At 34.8% G+C, this 20,561-nt stretch overlaps 1 protein-coding gene across 3 annotated transcripts; it reads left to right on the top strand.

The window, feature by feature from the left end:
- Positions 1-2,487: 2,487 nt before the first annotated feature.
- On the top strand, positions 2,488-18,807 carry LOC145668516 (uncharacterized). Of its 3 annotated transcripts, XM_081736488.1 has the most exons (6): positions 2,488-2,636; positions 8,159-8,292; positions 9,608-9,856; positions 10,338-10,758; positions 13,537-13,712; positions 15,149-18,807. In XM_081736488.1, exons 2-6 carry the CDS (start codon positions 8,182-8,184, stop codon positions 15,269-15,271), a joined length of 1,080 nt encoding a protein of 359 aa, XP_081592614.1. In that variant the 5' UTR covers positions 2,488-2,636; positions 8,159-8,181; the 3' UTR covers positions 15,272-18,807. The 3 variants fall into 3 exon arrangements, with proteins under 3 accessions (XP_081592614.1, XP_081592616.1, XP_081592615.1); XM_081736490.1 differs by lacking the exon at positions 8,159-8,292 and having other exon boundaries at positions 2,537-2,636; XM_081736489.1 differs by lacking the exon at positions 2,488-2,636 and having other exon boundaries at positions 2,644-8,292.
- The last annotated feature ends 1,754 nt before the right edge of the window (positions 18,808-20,561 follow it).

The raw sequence follows: 20,561 nt of genomic DNA, 5'->3' as shown, positions 1-20,561 counted from the left end.
TGGTCAGTGGGCGCCAATTTTAGAACACCTTTTATATATATTTATTGCTCCCGTAACAAAAGCAGTTTTCTGTTCAAAGCTACGTTTCTGCTTATGTTAGTATGGTCTTGGCATCTATGACTGACTTACTTTCACATTTTGATATAATAATATCCCTTCCCCTTTCAAGAGTGGAATTTTTGAAAAGAGTGAAACATGTGTTCCATTATTTTTATTTGGGTGTTTATACACCGAATTCCTATTTCCAACTGAAACCAATAATTACGTTCGGCCTTTTTGTGAATAATTAAAGGAAAATTTCAATGTAGAAAGTGCTTTCTTGCACTCTTCCTGACTTTAGAAACGTTATTTTCGAAAGTGTTGAAATGCTTATTATATTAATATTATTTTTCACTTTATGTACCGAATTTCACATCTTTAACTTAAGCGAAACAATACATGCGCAGTGGCGGATCTAGCTCTGGGCCGGGGGCCTAGGCCCCCAGTTTTTTGACTGACAAAAATAATTTAAGCTATTATTTATACATTTTTGAAAGTTTATAGTAAATTCATGATCTATCATAGTCTGGGTTCAGTCTGGCCCCCCTTGTTTTTACCTTCTAGATCCGCCACTGTGCATGCGGCACTTTGTGAATAAAGTGAAATTTGAGTTTTGTAAAAATTTCCCCCTTTTACCCCATAGGGGAAGATTTCAGAAACGCTTAAATACCTGTTTTCTCATTTTTAATTAAAAGTCTATATATCGAATTGAATATCTTTAACTTAAGCGAATCTCTACATTTGAAACTTTTCTGGTTAAAAAAAGGGAAATTTAAGTATTTTACAAATGTCCTCATTTCTCAACTTAGAAGGGAAATTTTCAAAAATGCTGAAACATATCTTCTTTCATTTTCAATAGTAGTTTATATGATGAGTTTCACCTGTCTAACTTAAGGGATTCTTGAGATTTCTTCTAAAAAAATTGAACCTCCTCTACCCCTTTAGGATACTATTTCCGAAAATCCTCCCTTATACCTTGCTATCGTGACAAAAGAAGGGTCCATGTTCCGTTAAGGGGGTCCAAAAGTACACTGGACCCCCTTAATCTAAGCTAAGCTAACCTAACCTGACCTAACTTAACCTAATATAACGTTATATTATGTAATCAAACGAAGATCAATAGAAAGAAGTGGTGTCAAAGGCACTGGACCCCCTTAACGGAACATTGACCAAAAGAAGTACTTGTCCGACTTTCATGTTTCTACCCAAGGACGCCGATCCTAGGGAGCCGAGGGGGCCCTGGACCCCAATGCTCATGTGGGCCCTATGTATTTTTATATTTATTTTTATTGTTACACTGAGAGAAATGCATACTCCAGTCGGCATGTAAATGCTGTTTTTACCAGTTTACGCGCGTCACCTCATTAAGTAATGTTGTTTCATCCGTAGTACTGTCTACACCACCGTCCAGCGAAAATTTTGTATTGTGGGACCACCATTTCAAATCTAGAATTAACGCCATACCCATTCCGACGGTGGGAACTTACGTATATAATGTTGTGACCACCTTCCTACGGCTGTTCCCTCCTGATTCTTTCTAAATCTGTGACTCCCTACATTACGAGAGTAATATGACGTCATATCATTCTGTGAGAAGGAGAGAGAGGAAAGATGTTTTTAACACGAAATCAATCATGTGAATAAAATTATCCAATCACAGCCAGTCTAGTTCTTCTGCGACGAAAAAGTGTGGAAAAGAGGGCAGTGATGCCAATTCGGGGGAGAAGTTGCTAAATCTAGGGGGTTCAACTTTCAGGATAGCGACAAAAATATCTTTTTCGATTAGCGACTGTTTTGGTGATTTTTGAATGAGAATTTGGCGACTTACGTACAAAACTAGCGACTTTTGTGCTACCAACAACTTGTCCTATAATGAAGTACTATTAGTCGAATCAGCTTAGATATATGTTTGTTTTCCTTTTGTTTATTTAAATTAGCGTAAGCACTGATGAGCTGGGAAAGTATATAGCATGTGTCTCCATATTTTCGTTACGATTGCTGTTATCTCTTGTCCGCTAACGGAGACCAATTCCAATTTATAATGTCCTTTAGGTTGCAGAGCTTCCGTTTAAAGGCAAAAATAATACGTTAGCAAGAGTAAGTTGATAATTTGTAGAAACGTAAGTAAAAGTGAAGTGGATGTAAGATTCAATTCTTTGTTCGTTTTTCTAAACTCATTTTTGATTTTGCTGAACTGAAATTGATCATAAATTAAAAAATACATATATCGTTCTAAAAATGAAATTATTCTTAGTTACATATGATTCTTTCAATCTGAATTGACCACAAATTTAAAACATACACACACACACACACACACACACACACATATATATATATATATATATATATATATATATATATATATATATATATATATATATAGTGAGGGAGAGAGAGATAGAGAGAGAGTTCCATTAATAATTTTGTTGCGACTTTTCACCCGAAATTGGAGTCATTTCATCTCCCATTTAGCGACTTCTTGTGTCAACTTGTTGGCAACACTTAAAGAGGGAAACAACTAGCTATTAACGTTGTTGCTAAGGAAGCTAGGACTAAAAAACAAGAACCATACGTTGAAGGTAATGGATGAAGAAGTAAGTATACTACTCCAGCAATGGAACCTTACAAAGTTGGTTCCAAACTTTCAATTTAACTTAAATATTAATTTGATATTGTGTATTTACTACTTCCGAAAAGAAGTTTAAAGCTCGTCACACTTATACATTGAACGTTATTCAAAGGTGCGGCGAGATGGGGAATATTGTTAACAAAGTATAAAAGTGGCGTCGATAGCGTTTAAATATTGGAGGGCACATGCTACATTCTATATGCGCAAGTAACTTTTAGCTGCATACTGAGATTTATTTTAGTTTATGTTGATTGAGCAAATTTAGTGAGTGAGTTATCTAATGCAGAGCTATTGTCAATTAATTATACGAATATGAATTTTATGCATTTCAATCAGGGAACGTTCTAGAACACAGGTCGCCCTATATAGATTAGTAGCTAGGTTGATTCCTTCCTGTAGCAAAGTTTAATATTTAATTTACATAGTATTGCCGAGCGAGCGTTAGCGAGTGAAGGCAGGTTAGAGCCCCGCAGGGCACGTTGCTTTCTGTCTTTATTACAGCTAAATGAGAAGGGGGACCTGTGTTCTAGAACCTTGCCTTTCAGTCATCAGAGTAGTTAATTTTGTTTACACCTTAAAACCGTAGGCCTACTGCTTAGTATTTCGGTACAGCTACACCTATGCCAGGAAACAATTTCTGAGGCACTACAAGTAGGTTTCATAATTAAATAAATCTATGTAATAGGGAAACATGATAATTTCCAAGACACATCAGTTTGCACCATGTTATCAATCTGTACGGATTTATTTGGGCATGCGCCAATGTAAGAACAGTCCAGAATGTAGGGAATCGTTTCAAGTAAGAAAAGAGATAAATGCAATCTTAATTTGATGGAGTATTCTTAATCTGCACCAGCATTTAAACTGAAGGTGAAATACAGAATAGGGCATTTGTGCCGTATCGTAGGACCACTTTGAAAACGAAAAAAAAAAAATGTACCGCATTCACCTATATTTTGTTGGGTTGCATAAAGTTACGTCACTTTACGTTAGGGACATAGTAACTAAAACGCAAAAACAGGGGGTTAAGTTCCAGAGTTGGGCGTCCGTTTGCAGCAAAATTTTTAAAATTTACAGGAAGGATATGGATAATTTGATCGTTTGTGTGCTTGATAATATATAAGAGTCTCGAAAGATCTGGTTATTTGTTATATATAAGCGGTTATAAACATGGGACTATACGGCGAGCGGAGGGAACTATTTGGCGCAAGGTAACTGAACAGTTGCATTGTGGGAAAGAAACGAGCATTTATGTTATCAAAATGGCGAGTGTACAAGGGCAATGAACTAACAGTTTAAACATTTATGAAGCAATACGTTGATAACGAGCAAAATCTTTTAAAAGTTTGTGAAGAGCACGGATTAATGAACCTAATAACAAATTGCAGAAAGTGTGGAAAAGAGATAACAGCGAAAAAACGTGGCGAAAGCGGACGCCCAATTTCGGAATAAATGCCAAAACAGAAACCAACCTGTGCTAGGTGGCCACTAAAAAGCACAAATGCTATTTAGCCGAGTCATGGCAGGAAGGCCGAGGGGAGTGAGGGGGTACATCCGAAAGGTGCAGGCGCGTCATCGACGGTGGGTGTATGCATTAGCGAGAATGGTTACAAATATCTGGGTTTTGGCGATCGTAAAAATTACAAGAGCACTTGTCATCGTTTCACACTTGCAACGCTTCACTTGTTAACATACAATATAGCTTCTGTACACTATGCAGAAATAGATTCCCGTTCAGTTAGAAGTCACTTACCTTCAAAACTCAGGCTTGTAAACTTTTCCAATTTCAAGAAGAAAATTGTGTACAACAGTTTCCTGGGGTTTCCTTTCCTTAAATAAATACTTCGCTAAATAGCCCTCGAAATGCTCTTCCTTCTTCCCCAACGTCATGTCTTTCACGCTACTATATCCTAAGAAATGTACCTCTCCGCGAAAAAGTCCTTCCGCCTCCACATACAGTACTGCTTACAACATCAAAAACAGCCAACAAAGACAACGTTCTTCACTTTTACTATTTCACTTACCTGACTTTCACTCATTCCTCCTCACAAACTTAAATAAGTTCTCCAGTTGACCCGGTAAATTTCCTAAAATTGGTTCGGCAATACGGCACTTAACCCCAGAATAGTCTCAAATAAAAGTACCACACTAAGGAATTTTTGATGTGCATTGCCCTATCCGTCTCACTTGCGTTATTGCCGTTGTAAAGACCTCCAGAATTGGGAAAAACACAATAAATGTATAATTAATATTAATGCAAATACTCAGGGCTGCGGTGACACTTCTAATGGGTCCCATATTCGATTTCAGTTTCATTCAAGTGTTTTTTTTTTTTTTAGTAGACAAACACCGTAAACATGCATTTCCTCGTGATTGTCCCATTTTACTTAGTTATAAACTCTATTTTATTTACTCAACTATATACTTTTGATGTATGGTTAATGAAAGGTCATCATTTGTCCCGGAAATTCCGGGACTGTCACGGAATCGAGATCTGCGTCCCGAAAATGTTTCTCGGGACGCTTAAATGTCCCTGCTTTCAGCGAAGAAGAAAGGAAGGAAATATCATATTTTTTTTCATAAGATTAGGTATATAATTATTCTCTTCAACTTCTGAGTATGGCAGTTCAAAAGTTGAAAAATTGAAGAAAGAATAAAAGACTTGAATACATAAATCATGGATTTAATTAAGTTAAAAAAATAAACGAAAGAAGTTCTTCAAGATAACAAACGCCGCCAGAACATATTGTCAATGAATTAACAGTTCTTAAAAAAAAAAAAACGAACAGACAAAACGTGTTAAAGGAAACATCATATCTTGAAGAGCTAAAACAGGCTCTGAAAGCCTCGAAACGTAATAGATCCTGAGAAAAAGAAATTGCTTACCAGGGGAGAAGGGATAAATCATCTGCTTTCGTTTGCTTAACTAGGGAAGAGAAGGTCTACTAAAATGACCAAAACTGTGATTACGCAATACCTGAACAACTCTATCTAATGGAAGGAAGGAAGTTAGTATATAACACATCTTTTCATTTTAAGCATTTAGTAGCGTCCCGGATCTTCATTTTTTAAATATGGCAATCCTACAACCCTTCTGGGTTGAACGAAAAACTAATGAGTAGGTGTTAGAATTAGTATGGGAGAAAGAAAAAAAAATTAGATGTAATTAAGAGGAGGAAGAGGAACTGGTTGGGACATTGACTGAGAAGGAACTGTATTATGAGGGACGTGCTAGAGGGTATGGTGGAAGGAAAGAAAGAGGAAGTGAGGAGGATATCAAAACAGAAAATTGTTACGCCAAGGCAGAGACTAGCTGAGGACCGTGGTGCATGGGAGCTTCTCAGTTGCAGCAAGTGACCTGCCAATAAGGGTTGTGAGGTTAAAGTTGATGGGTGCTCAATATTAATTAAATATAATCAATATTATGTAGCCTAGTTTCTATAGCAAAGGTGAATTTCTGAAAGGAGCTGTGGCAGGGTTGGCTGGTTAAAAAAAAAAAAAAAAAAAAAGAAAAAGAAAACTGGTTTAAACCAGAAAACGAAAAATGTTCATAAAAGTGTAAGTGTTCGTAAAATCTTGATGAACTCATATTTGTGGGTTATCACGTTTCACTCCCTTATATTATTCGTATTATATTTAGATCCAAATTCCCCATTCATTACTCAAAGAGATTACACTACAAAAGCAACTTCTTTTTTGTATAAGTTTATGAATGTTTCTTTTGTGATTTTTTATAGTTTGTTATTATTGTTATGCAATTGGAATCAAAAGCTTAAATATTGTTTCGTTTTAATAATGTGTACTATTGATCGAAATGCTGTACTTTTTGGGGGGGTCATACAAACTCCACGAGAGACATTTATTGAAATCAGAAGTATCTTTGGTATCTATTTATGTATAAGTGGGTCAGAGCCAATTCGTATCTTTATTCACTTCTCTTACTGATATGCAAATTAAGTTGTTATATTTCTTTAACTTGGACTAATAAAAGTCGTAGTGAACTAACTTGGACTAAATTAGTTATGTACTCTGCAGTATTTTGAAATTATCCGTATGTAATTCTGTATAATGGTTTCACTTGTGCAACTGTTCATCTTTTTGTCCTTCTGAAATGACTCTTGATAATTATATTAACAAGTATGTAAAGATCAGTACAATGCATTTTTATCAGGAGTCCGTGAGTGAGTGGTAGAGTATCGCATTTGTGGCTATAATTATTCTCGGTTTCGAGTTTAAATGGAGGATAATTTCTCTTGGATGTAAGCCGAGTAGCAGTTTAGATTCCGCTTGAAGCTTATGTGACCCCTTCCGACATAACCCGTTGTTGCATAATAACTCAAAGGCGAAACAAACTTATTTATCTCCACATGTGATATAAATATATAGTGCTAATTATTTAAACCATAAAATCCTGGTTTAAACAAACAAAAAAAAAAGTTTGTGTTTTTTTCAATGAAAAAAAAAAGGTTTTTGCCCACCCTCGTTGTCAGTGTTAATCATGAATTCTCACAAATTGCTGTTGTGAGAGTTTATTTTAGCGTCCGTTTCATCACCAATACTATGTAAGAAGTGGAGCTACGCTACAACGTGCCCGCCCGCAATCGTATCCGAGTCTCGCGCCGAAGACACGATACGTGGAAGCACTAAATCAGTCTCCTATGATGTACTAGTATATAAACAGTCTCGTCTTTTAAATGCCGTTTTATTTTTAATTGTTTAACGAAAATAATTGTATTTGCAATATATTATTTTAAAAACTTTCATTTATTATAAGTATTAAACATGTTTCATAGAAACATAATAGATGAACTTCCTTTGGAGGTTCCAGGTCCATTTTCCCTCTGTGGCTACACCCCTGACAATACATCCTATGCCCTGTCGCGTTAGATCGTTATTTAATGCTGCGAATAATTAAATTACGGCTTCTAATGCTTGAACAAATGTTAAGGTAGAATTCTCTAACAGTTTCCGTTTGAATAATTTTTAGTAAAAATGTAACCACACAAGTAGCAAATATTCAACATTTAGACAGCTGATCAAGTGGTTAGCTCGCGCACTTTTGGTGCACGGGGTCTTGGGTTCGATGTCCAATGCAGACCCACTTCTTACACAGCCTTGGTTTGAAAGGGGACGCCGAACTTCAATAAATAATGACAACAGCTTGCAGCTTTTATAAAATTTAATAAAAATTGCAAATAGCATTGTTTTCGTCCAATTCCAGCACGTAGCCTAATTACTTATTGCAGTAAAATATTATTTGATCCATTTAAACTAAACATACAGCAGTTAGTGTTTGCTGGTAATTTGTTTACTTTCGTCCCGTGAGATATTTTATGTAGAACTTCCCTCGAAGGAAAAAAAGATGAAGAAATTGCTCTGATTGCTCATAAGTCTTGATTATCATAAGAACACTTTCATCAACTCATTGCTGTGTGTAAATAATTATTAGCACAAGTTATAACATTGTCTTTTTTTTTTCTATATAAGAAAACTGTATTGATATAACAGCCATGCGTTTCCTGAATGAAAGGGACATGGAGCAGCTTATTCCACAGATCGGCCTCCGTGCTAAATTCTGGGAGAACTGGACTGTTTGGTCTCAAGCTGTCGACACTCAAAATGTAAGAGCATTTCCAAATAATACTTATGAGTTGACACAGTACTTGTACAATCCGCGGCAAAAAACCTGCAACATGAGCATATAAGTTTATTGTGAAATGACGAAGTCTTTTGCTTCAAAATAAGTGTGCACGGGAGGAGGCCGAGGTTTATCCTGGCATGATTCGTTCCACTTAGACGTTATGTTCATTCCCTGTGCTGTTAGGCGTAGTTTCGCAATAAACTTACATTCTCATGTTGCAGGTTTTTTGCCGCGGATTGTACAAAGAAATTTGGTACGAAAACGTTTAGTGTGGAAAAAGTAGTTTATAGAACAAGAATATATTATAACATTCTTCTTGCATAATGTACGTTGTGCGAATAGTTGATCATGAGCATATACTTTGTACTAAGCACCCATTGAAAATGTTTCATGTATAATTACCTGCGAAGAATATACAAGTCACATCTTTGTGTTAAACAGGGAGATGGGGTTCTGTAGGAGATAGTGTTGTATTGTTACATTCTTATGGTTTTGTTTTACAATGTGTAACAACAATCAACTATTGTCAAGACTTCCAGTTTAATTGTAATTTTGGCCATTTTTTTTTTAAATCTCATACTTAGTGCTAAGCTTATATGAGGAATACGTTTTTTTTTAGTTGAATATACGTGAAATGTTATATAATGAATAATATATTAACTGCTTCAAAGGTGAGTTTCGTTGAATTTTCTGCCTATTGCATTACGGTGTCTTTAGCTACGCACAATGCTGGGTCGCTCCGTGTTGTCAGATCCGAGTATTTTTTCTTCTTTTTTTTCGTTAGTTGCCTTCTGATGTCCCACACAGAGACTTTTCCTTTATTGATGCCTTGGGAAAGACAGAGAATGCAGTCAGTAAATACTTGCTTTTATTAATAGGTTTGAAATTTTAAGTACGTAGTATAACCACCCTTAGTTAGGTGATGAAGTCCAATCTCTTCGGACCGAAACTTGTAAATCACAAAGTAGTAGCCTAGAGGATGGTTACACCAATTTAGCTCTAGCAATTTAGCTCAAGATACTAATTTCCTAGAATTTTACTGTTTCATATCGTCTTTTTATAAAGTTTGTTTCTCATTTTTACTGTAAAATACTCAGCTTTTCGTGAAGCTTTTCTAATCACTCATCGATTTTTTTTTTCTCCGGACAGTGACAATTCGTATTTAATTGTTGTGGCTTGCATACGCTTTCCTGTAACTTTTAAAAAGTTTATTATTAGTGTATTAAGTTTGCTTCTGAATAATGATTCTCAACCGTACTTTCCAGTATGTATGTATTTAATATGTTTATTTGTAGGTTAATCCTTCCTTTGAACCAGAGTTTGAAGATTCCATACTGGACATATCTACGAGTGTATTAAAAGCAACAGGTGCAGAAGAAGTATTTTTACAGCGTCGAACGAACACAGCAAAAACTTTACCGGACACTTCGGAACCAATTGTTGGACGAGAAGAATTAGCAACTTCAAATCAGCAAATTCAGCTTTATGAACCACTGTGTGCAAGGAAAGATTTTGAAGTAAACAGGGAACAGGATGATAATTTTGTAAGTTATTGATATAATGAACTTTTTATTTTATATTTGTACGTATAGCTGGGCTCACTTTACGGAGCAACGTACTTCCAGACGCTTCGTAATGCACTGCTAAACGAGGCCACTTCGAAACCATAGATGTGAGAAATAACCAAGTTCTCAATGACAATTCGTTATTTTAAAAAAAAGGTACCTTTCACTCTGTTCACATACATAGTGCCAGTTTCATTGTTCTCAATTTTATCATACCATGTTTATTTTACTGTGAACAATTCCTTGTATATTCAGTCACTGTTCATACAAAAGTATTTCGACAAATTAAGTAGCAGCATTTGCACTATGCTTCCTTGAAGATTTTAAATTACCTTTCGCTCTTTATACATTACCTTTGTTCAAGCTTGTATCTGTTTTCTCGAATATTAACTCTCTTCTATTAAGCATGAACATTAGATCATCCAATATGCAATATATGTTTCGGTGATTTATATTACAGGTTCTCAAAGTACTACAGAGCTCCATGGATGGGAAAGGTCTTATTGCAGCAGGAAATACAACCGGTGGACTCTTAACACAGAGGCAGAGAAAAGAGCTTGGTGGAATAATAATCAGAGCGATCTTAGGTGATAGCACATCCTTAAAAGTTCACGCAGAAACCTTTACTAAGTTAGCTCTTGAAATAAGAAAAATATTTCCGAAGGAGCTTCCAGCTATTTACTTCACTTCTTCATTAAGTGCTATCCCTTACCGAAAGAAACGGAACGCTGGTGGCATCTTGTATGAAGCTTATATATCAAGGCGCAGAAGATTCCGCAAACTTGGGGAGCTTCCTGGATTCAGTAGGTCAAGAAACTCAAGACCCTCATCACCAGCAACACTAACAGATTCCAGCTGTACTGAAGATGATACTGAAGTCGGTAAGTATTTTTTCAGTTGCCAAATATTTTGAAAGTGCTAGGATCTATTGTATTATATATTTACTTTATCTGCTAAATATTTTAAAGCACTTAAGCCTTAAAGAAAAGGTTCACTCTGGTGAATGGAATCTTTTATCAGCTTACAAGACAAGATATCGTTTTTGTGATAGTGACTTTATCTCCCAAGCGAAGTGCATATAATTAATTATCAATAATTAAGTTTAACGGCCCACAGTTATACCCTTTTAGCAAAAGGAGCTGGATGGTTAATGAAAGTGAATGATGGTGGAATTAAGTTTTATGTGGTCTCCCAACGGAGATCGAACTCGGGACCATGCGCACTAAAGGCATATGTGCTAGCCACTAGAGCAGCTGGAGACACAAGAAAAGTGCAACCCGCGAATTGATGTATGGGTATTGCTGTATTAGGACTAAATTTTCAAATTTTTGCTATGTTCTTTTCACGTCCAAATCCTGCTAATTGCATTTGTTTCCGAATGACTCATGTAAACACTAAAATTTTCCCGTTATTCCATTTCTGAGAACTATTAGTAAGATCTGACAAAAAACACACACTATACAAGTGTAAATAAGTAATTTTAATAACGTGTAGGTGCTCTAGGTTGAATATTTAACGAAGAAAAAGAAACCTACCTTGCATCTCGTGCTTTTTATCCTGGTTAATATTTCATTTCTTCAATATTGCCTCCCGAGCTGGAGCCTTGGTCTGAAATCTTCCTACTATATACTAGACTTTGTATTATATTTTTATTTATTTACATGCTATTTTATTGTTATTATTCTTTTATTTATTTATTTTTGTTTTTAAATCCTGTAATACTAAACACACCACATGTCCCCAAAGCACTGAATATTCTTTCACCGTAACAGCTCGAACTGTGTCTTTTCGTTCTGGTGAGGTGAACGTATTGTTGTCATTGTTAAAACAAGCTTGTATTTAGGAGAACAGGCTGGAATAGATTATACTCACCTTACATCCTTGTGTGTAAATGAACAAGAGAAACAAGTGAAAGAAGTGTAAATTATTAAAACAAAACAAAATATTTTCTTTAATACGTTTTACATCTCCAAAACGAAAGGATATAATTCGAACTTTAAGGTGAAAGAATGTGTTTTGTTTTGAGGACACGTCGAGTGTTTCATATTACAAAACTTAAAAATCACAGTGTCTTCTAGTTCGTAGTAGGAATGTTCGAGACCAAGGGAGAAGCGCAGGCAGAAATATTAAAGAAAGAATTAATAAGAATAATAAAGCACTGGATGTAATGTGAGTTTCTTTCAGAAGTACTTTTATTACTTAGTATAGTCTAAGCATCGGGGCTAAAAAATTGAGGTCTAAGGGCAAATCATGTAACAATTTGGCATCCGATATTTTTTTGAATATATACCCATCACTGATCACAAAAACACCAGAGCCGGATGCCAGAAAGCCGAAATTTTAGCCATTTGTATTATTCACTATATCTTCGTAACTATTGAAGCTAAAGCATACAAAGTTTTTTCATTTTGTTTGCGTAATTGTCTTCAAATTAATTTCAGTGCATTTTTGAGCTAAATATAATGGTTTTCTTGTTATTTTCACTTAGTATTGGTTGCGTGTGAAGTCAGTTTTTAGCCACAGATTATTTACAAGATCGAATTTGGAAAAATGTGTCTTCTAAACGTTTTTCGCCATTTTATGCTCTTCCAAAAAATGCATGCTTATATTAGTGTAGGACTAATAGTGCCTGAGTTAAAGCGACTTTATTCTGTCGTGTGTGAAACTGATCACGGCGCGGCCCAAGAGTTACCTTCCCACAAGCGGTATATATCAGCAGCTGATAATGATTAATATATATATATAATCTTGTCTGCCTGTAAGTCTATAATCCTGATAATTAAGTCTGTGTATAAACTAATTACAGTTATCCAGTTTTAATATGAATTGAGGGGCTTTTTCCAAAATAACCCTTGTTAAAATACAAAATTTCTCTGAAGAATAAAAAGAGAGCTTTCTCTAGTATACAGTATGAGAAACTCTGCAAATCTGTTTCTTTATACGTGTCTCTGATACCTTGTAAAACATGCAGCTTTCTTTTCATTTTTCTGAAAAAAAAAATCTTGTTTCAACAAGGGTTGCTTTTGCCACAAGTCCTTCGATTTATTTACTACAATCAATACTAAGCGAAATAGAGCAGGAACCAGATTTCAAAATTGCCTTCAAGAGAGAATCATGAACAATTTGCCATCCACGTTTTTTTATACATTACCACCGTTTCCTCTTAATACTTACTGTAAAGGTCAGAAAAAAATACGATATGCCTAACACATTTTATAAATGATCAGTTTTTAAACTAAAATCTTATTTACAGAAGAAGCACTTACCTATTATTAAAATTGTATACAGTTGTTATAATAAAATAAATCTATAATAAGAAACGTAATAGAAGGAATTCATATACATAAGAAATGTCTATACCTTAGAACATTTTATTTTTTATTTTTAGAGTTAGTTCTTAATAATGTTATGCCACTCTTATATAACGGTAACCAAGAAAGTTCTGTCCCTTTTCCACCCGCATTTTCGAACATCGATATGTCACCTTAGACGTACGTGGAAGATCAAAAATAGTTCCCATCAACATCGACGACCTTCTGCCAAAGAAAAAAAGTTTTTTTTTACATATCTGGTCTCTAGTACTTTTACAAAAGATAAAATATTAAAAAGCATTAAAATCAGATACCTGAAGCGTCATCTCAATATTTACTTTCTTTCAGTTGCTCCATCTGTGGCTGAACACCTGCAGTGGCTGAGTAATGCAATCCAGCCATGGTCCCTGTATTGGAAGGAAACCGTAGACTCTCGGCTAAAATATTTAGAAGATACTGAAGTTACTCTGAGCGAGTATTTCAATAAATACCCAGCCTTGAAGCAACAACAGGGATATCAACTGGTAAGTGGTGTAGGGGGATATGTTAGTGCATTGGTTATTTTTTCACAATATTCGAATCAAATGCTAAATACGAATAATTTTTATCGTTTCTTATGAATCTTAGCCCTCACAAGCAGCAGCTTCAGTTTTGACGAATAATTGTCTCATAGATACGAAATTCAATTGTATGCTTTTTCTTGTAAGAGAAAACTACAAAATATTGCATTACAAAAAGTGTAAGATCAAATTTGAGAGCAAACAAGTTTTATATTTCATTCTATTAAGTTTCTTTTTTTTTTTTTTTTTTTTTGTATATGTGAAAGCTGGTTTAGATGTTTCTCTTGAGTAAGTCGTTATCTTTTTCTTTCTCAAGAAGCAAGTCAGAAACTTTGTAGTGTGTAAGTTGGAGTATATTTTATATAGCTTCAAGGGTTAAATTATATCAGTTGTCCTGTGTCTTCGCAGGTAAGAATTTTGGAAATAAACGTAATATTTGTATATTTCTCCATTCTTCAATTTAAAGCTAACGAGGGTACCTACTTAAATATGTTCACAATTCACAAACTGAGATTGTCAGCTATACGGTCCGTCATGATTTATAATACTTTAGTGCCATTCGCTAACGTTCCTAGAAACATTTCTGTTTCCTAGATGATACAATAAAGTGTGATGCAGGGGGAAGTGTAGGTGATCATCATCAGCACCTTAATATATACAACCATTTTGTAGTGCGTTTGGATTTGATAAGACCTCATATTCTATGCCTGGCCTGAAACCCAGAACTACCGTATCTCGTGGGAACATGAAAACAATTATAAACCAAACAGTCAAACTTAGTTGAAGTTCGCCAGTAAGTTTATCTACCACTAAAATCCCATCAAAATCTGCTTAATGTTTTTCGAGTAATTGACGAAAGAACATAAATTCTAAAAATTGTTTCTTTGCCTGATCAACTATCGTGACAATCTATTTCCTATATATGAAATTTTGTAACAAATTTAGGGACGCACATGACTTTTGAATTATTTCATAATATGTGTAGCTTAAATGTCTTAAATCACTGATGACCTAATGGCGGCTCGCTGGCTAATCAGATCCGCGAATAAAAATGAACAATATATATATATATATATATATATATATATATATATATATATATATATATATATATATGATTGGTTTATGTTTCAACTGCATGAATACTAGCAAGAATATAGCAGATTACCTTAATTTACCTAAAGCGCGATTTGATTTTTAACTGTGAAAAACAAATCTTTATCCTTCTGGTTTCCAAACCTATTCTCCATGGTGAGGTCATTAATACCTGACTGGTTTGAGAAAAGGCACTTTTATATAGTTACTCCCAAATGTTAATAATTCAGTAGTTTCTATGTAATAGGCTATATATGACAGAGATATTAATAGGTTTCTGACATCAACACTGCTTTTTATTTCAGTTACTTACCGATTTTGACTACAAGGAACCTGGAAAAAACTATTCACAGTTTAGTGGCATCCTTAGGGTCCGTGACAAAATAATAAAAATAGCAAATGAGAAGCAGAAAAACTCCAGAGAATAACAAGTGAGAAGCAGAAAGACTCCGCCTCAGTTTTTCAGAATTTCTTATGTATGAATGAAGTTTTAAAACCAATTTTGCGGAACCTGAAACGGCTACAAAATTGTACAGCTGGTATGGAAAACATAATACAAAGCAGAGTCTGGCTAGACATCATGGCCAAAACTGAAGAGCAGGATAGTTTAATGCTCCCGTTGATTTTTTTTATTATTATTATTATTCCGAGATAAGCAATCCTCTTGGTAGCCATTATACCATTCATAAATTGGGTGCTGTTTATTTATCACTACCTTTTCTGGCTGGCCATTTGCTTTCACAATTGAATTACATATTTCTCTTAGCATTATTTCATGCATCAGACAGAGTACAGTTTGTTAATGACAGTTTTTAAGCAAGTAAGTGAACAACTTAACTTCTTGCGTAATACTGGTATTAATGTATCCACAGATGTGCACACAGGTAATATAAGGTTTCATGTTTGTTTCTCAGGCGATAATCTTGGTCTAAACAGTATTTTGAGGTTTGTGGAAAGTTTTGTTGCAGACTGTTGGTGTCGAATATGTTCAGTAAATAAAAAACAGTTGCAGACCATGTGTTTTGAAAATCTGTTCTTCATAAGGACAATAGTAAATTATGAACATGCTGTATTGTTACAGAATAAATCAAAAACTGGTATAAAAGAAAGATGTGTCATTCTTGATACATTGCATGGCTTTCAACTTTTTGACCACGTGTCTGTTGATATTCTTCACGATTATTTTGAAGGTTGCTGTCGCTATGTCATGCCATTTCTTGTTGAATTTTTACTAATTCGTTCTAAACTTACTTCACTTAACATTTTAGAAAGCAATTGAAAGCTTTTAATTATGGCCCGACTCAGGTTCAAAACCCACAAACTGTATTGTTGTTGATGGTTGCAATGTAAGAATTAAAACATCAGCTGCTGAGATGATGGTATTGATAAGACACTTGGGTCTGATAATTAGAGAGTATGTACCCACAGACTGTGAGGTGCGCGGGAGTTGTATTTATATGTAACGTAAAATTATGGATAGGCTACTTAATCGCCGAGTTTGTGTTGATTCCACAGAACAGTTGCAATTTATGATTACAGATTTTCTTTCTGCAAAGGCCTCTTGTAACCGACTGAATATTTTTAAAACAATAGCATTAAGAAAACAGCTACTCCTCAATGATATTTTTATTGAAAACAAAACGTTGGATGCCTTTGCATGTGCAAAGAAAGTATCAGTTAGTAATTTAACTAATCACCTCCTGTGTGAACGGTTTGATCTGCGGCAATCAAACTTGTTCGTAGTGAAGTGGATTAAAGTTAAGGGTCAGAGGTTACATATTTCTTCTGTTGTCACAGTAGATCTATGCATTGATACACTCCTGCTTTTGCACAAATTACTAAAATATTTGTTGCTGATGATGGATGAGTTTTTTTCTTATGTTCTCTGTTTCAAACAGTGGAATTGGACTTATTATTTTGCATATCATGTACATAGAACCAATGAGAGTGACTGGTTTCAACCCTCTGCTCTGTTTTCTTTAGTGCCGAATGCAATTACTATCATGTGCGACAGTAAGATATACATAACTGTCAGAATGCCCTTAGAATAGCTTGGCTAGCTTAGATTACATGGAGTTCCATCATTTTATATTTTATGTATTTATTTTTTATTTTGTTTATTTATTTATTTGTTGCTTGAGAAGTTAAAGGGAACTGTACTAGGTCTGATTTAATAGGTTTTGTCTTTCCTGTTTTATAGAAATTGTAAGAAGCTTCTTTCTCATGAGTATAAGGGATGAAAACAGACAAATATTGTTATGTCATGCTTATAAATGGCAATTATTTACTATTATTCCATTGTATGTGAAATCTGTGAGCCACACAAGTCCCTCGTTAGATGATGTGGTAGAAAAGTATATGAGTGTGAACGTGGAACACTGTGTTGTGAATTTTTTTTCTTGGGAAGTTAAAGGGAACTGTACTAGGTCTGATTTAATAGGTTTTGTCTTTCCTGTTTTATTGTAATTGTAAAAAGCTTCTTTCTCATGAGTATAAGAGATGCAAACACACAAATGTTGTTATGTCATGCTTATAAAAGGCAATTATTTACTATTATTCAATTATATGCAAAATCTATGAGTCACACAAATCACTTGTTAGATGATATGGTAGAAAAGTATGTGAGTGTTGACGTGGAACAGTGTGTTGTGAAATTTCTTTGATATGAAGACGAAAATTAGTAAAATATTCAGATGAGTCCAATCATCCGGCATTTTACAATTAGTGAGTACTACAATTCACTCTAAGAAGAGTTTCTGTTAGACCATCCATTAGGGACTGTCATCCTCCCAATGCGACGAGTACACCTTTGACCGAGAGATATTTCAATGTTAATATATGAATAAAACATTTCGACACCCCTTCCAAGTAGTATTGGGCATAATCTCACTTGCCAAGTGCTAACAGAGACTGTGACTCTGAGCAACCTCGTTTGAGATTATCTTGTACTTATGTACACTATTCAAAGGTTAACTATTGACAGAATTACCTTAACAAGGAAAAAAAACTCATCTTACATGTAGTACTTTATTGTATTTGTTAGTTCTTCATTTCGATATATCCGCCCGCGCTGGAGCCTTGGTCCCGCTCTCGAATACTCCTACTGCAAACTAGAATAAATTGAAAGTGTGTGAATTTCTTTTAAAGTTCTAAAATAAAACATTCCACATGTCCCCAAAACAATAAACGTTGCCACTTTAACTGCTTGAACTGTGTCCTTTTGTTCCGAAGATGTAAAACGTATCGAAGAAAATATTTCGTTTTTTAATAATTTACACTTCTCACTTTTCTTGTGTACACTACTTTGCTAAATGATTCAATTCCACTCTGTTCTCCAGAACACAAATTTATTTTTATAATGGAAATAATTTTAATACGTTTACATCTCCAAAACGAAAGGACACAGTTCGAGCTGTTAAGGTGAAAGAATTTTAGTGGTTTAGGGACATGCGGAGTGTTTCGTATTACATGGCTTTAAAAATCACATTATGTTATTTCTTTTAGTTTTTAATAGGAGTTTTCGAAAGCAAGGCCCCAGCGCAGGCAGATATATTGAAAGGGAGATTCAACAAAGATAATAAAGCACCACATGCAAGGTGTGTTTCTCTTTTTCTTTTTTTAAATATGCATCCTAGAACTTATACAGATTATTATATGGTTATCTTAACTCTATTCAGCTTGAAGTCATGTGTAAACTTCACTCGCGTTTATGTTATTCAAAAACATCAAATTCCACATATGCATTCGGACATGTCTATAGGTTATTTAACAAATGATACGCTTTGTCCAGCGTCTATAGCACACTATAAGTAATAGTAAGTGTGTACTCTCATGCTCATGAGAGAAAATAATACTTGGAATTGAACATCCCTCGTACTTAGTTAAGTGTCTATTTACACTTTATCGTAAAAGTTCATAATCTTTACATTATTCGTATTTCATAATTTTGTGTTGTATTTTTGTTTGTAATTTTGTTTACATTATTTGTTGTATTACATTTGTTGGAACAATTCTTGTACTCCCATATTGAAACGCAATTAATATTTTTTGAACGAGAATGGCAAGTTTTTGTATTTTTCAATTACCATACGTTTCATGTGTTGCATTTTTGTTATTTTGTAACAAAGTAATTTGCAATAATGCTTTAAAATTAGAAGTGAAGTAAAATATAGTAGTTCAGTATAATGTTTATTCTTTTCTCCTGAAGAATGTAACAATGTTTCATGTGTGAGAATGTGTAAAGTTATGTAAATTTTTCACCATAATACAAGACGTTTGTAAAATTTCAACTGGTGTTTTCTATTCATAATATGTGTTTCGCTTATAATTGTACAAAGAATTGGTTGTAGGTACCCACTTCTCTTTAAGTTATATTTTGTTCATGGACCGGTCATGAGGACGAACGATAGTCCATTCTCAGCAGGCAAAGCAGACAGTAGACCGTACCTCGTTCTCTGTCTGTCTGTCTGTGTGTTTAGGTAGAAAATTTTTCAAAACAAATAACTTTATTTCGGGGTAAGGCAAAAAGAAAAATCCAACAGAAATGTAAAAGTCCATACTTAAAATTCCCTCACTTTTCCAGGTAGGTGAGAATCCTGAAATTATAATAAACAATGCCAAAGCGTTAAGTTTGTCTTACTCCCACAGAAGTTTAAAATGTACGCTATTGAAAATAATTTATTTCATTATGGTATATAGTGAGGGATGCCTATCTTGTTACAGTAAAACGCTGGAAGAAAGAATTTAGATATGATCGCACAAGTATACAGGATGACTAAAGTTCGCCACTCAGTGTCTACAGACCTAAGTTTGGCAACAAAATTAGCAGCTTAATGCTTGAAGATAGAAGTATGACTACTAATTCTTTAGCTAGAGAGGTGAAGGTGAGTAGCGGTCCGTTCACACCATGTTGAGTGAGACTCTGCACGTGAGGAAAGTGACGGAAAGGTGGGTTCCCCAATTGTTAACACTAGTGGCGTAAGCAGAAGCTCTTCAAGTTTCCTAGTTCATATAATTCAAAGTGCTGGTATCTCATATCTTAATATTATACCAGTTTGTGAATGTTTATTTTTTAATATTTTTTCTCAAGGGTGTTAAAAATCCAAACCCTCCCATGCGTACGCCACTGCTTGACACTTTTCCAATTGCGCTATGTGCAATGTTCACAAAGCATTCTGGACTCATACCACAAGGATGCTTTGGTAAACAGATTAGTGACCATGTATGAAGTTTTTGAAAGTGAAAGTCCCACAGTTGTGTCATGGTATTAACGGGCTGATCCATAGATGTGATAAGTATAAGGCAATACAACGTAAATATGTGGAGAAGGAAGTTTTCGTAGACCCAACTACAAATCCTTAGATCCATGGTAAAGGTAAGTACTTTGTTGGAAATTGGCAATTGATACAGCACAAACATGCAGGAATGTAAGGACCCTTTGCATTGTAGTACGAACAGATTTTTGGTTGGTGCAGCACGTACCGGTTGATTATGTAACTCGTAGTGCAGGGTAGAATTCTAAACCTGTAAAGTAAAAGTTGAAGTGTTAATCGGAGGAAGATCATTTTCAAGATTAACTCTTCAGTCTTGACTTTACATGATATGCAACCCTGCATTACGCTTATATGTAGTCAGCAGGTACGTGCTGAATCAACGTAAAATCTGTTGGTCCGTACATTCTATGCATGGTATTGACTGCTAGAAAAGCAGGACGGCACA

This window comes from Thermobia domestica, chromosome 13 (genome assembly GCF_964235325.1).
Source record: "Thermobia domestica chromosome 13, izTheDome1.hap1.1, whole genome shotgun sequence".
Classification (NCBI taxonomy): Eukaryota; Metazoa; Arthropoda; class Insecta; order Zygentoma; family Lepismatidae; genus Thermobia; species Thermobia domestica.
This window is presented reverse-complemented; position numbering and strand designations above follow the sequence as displayed.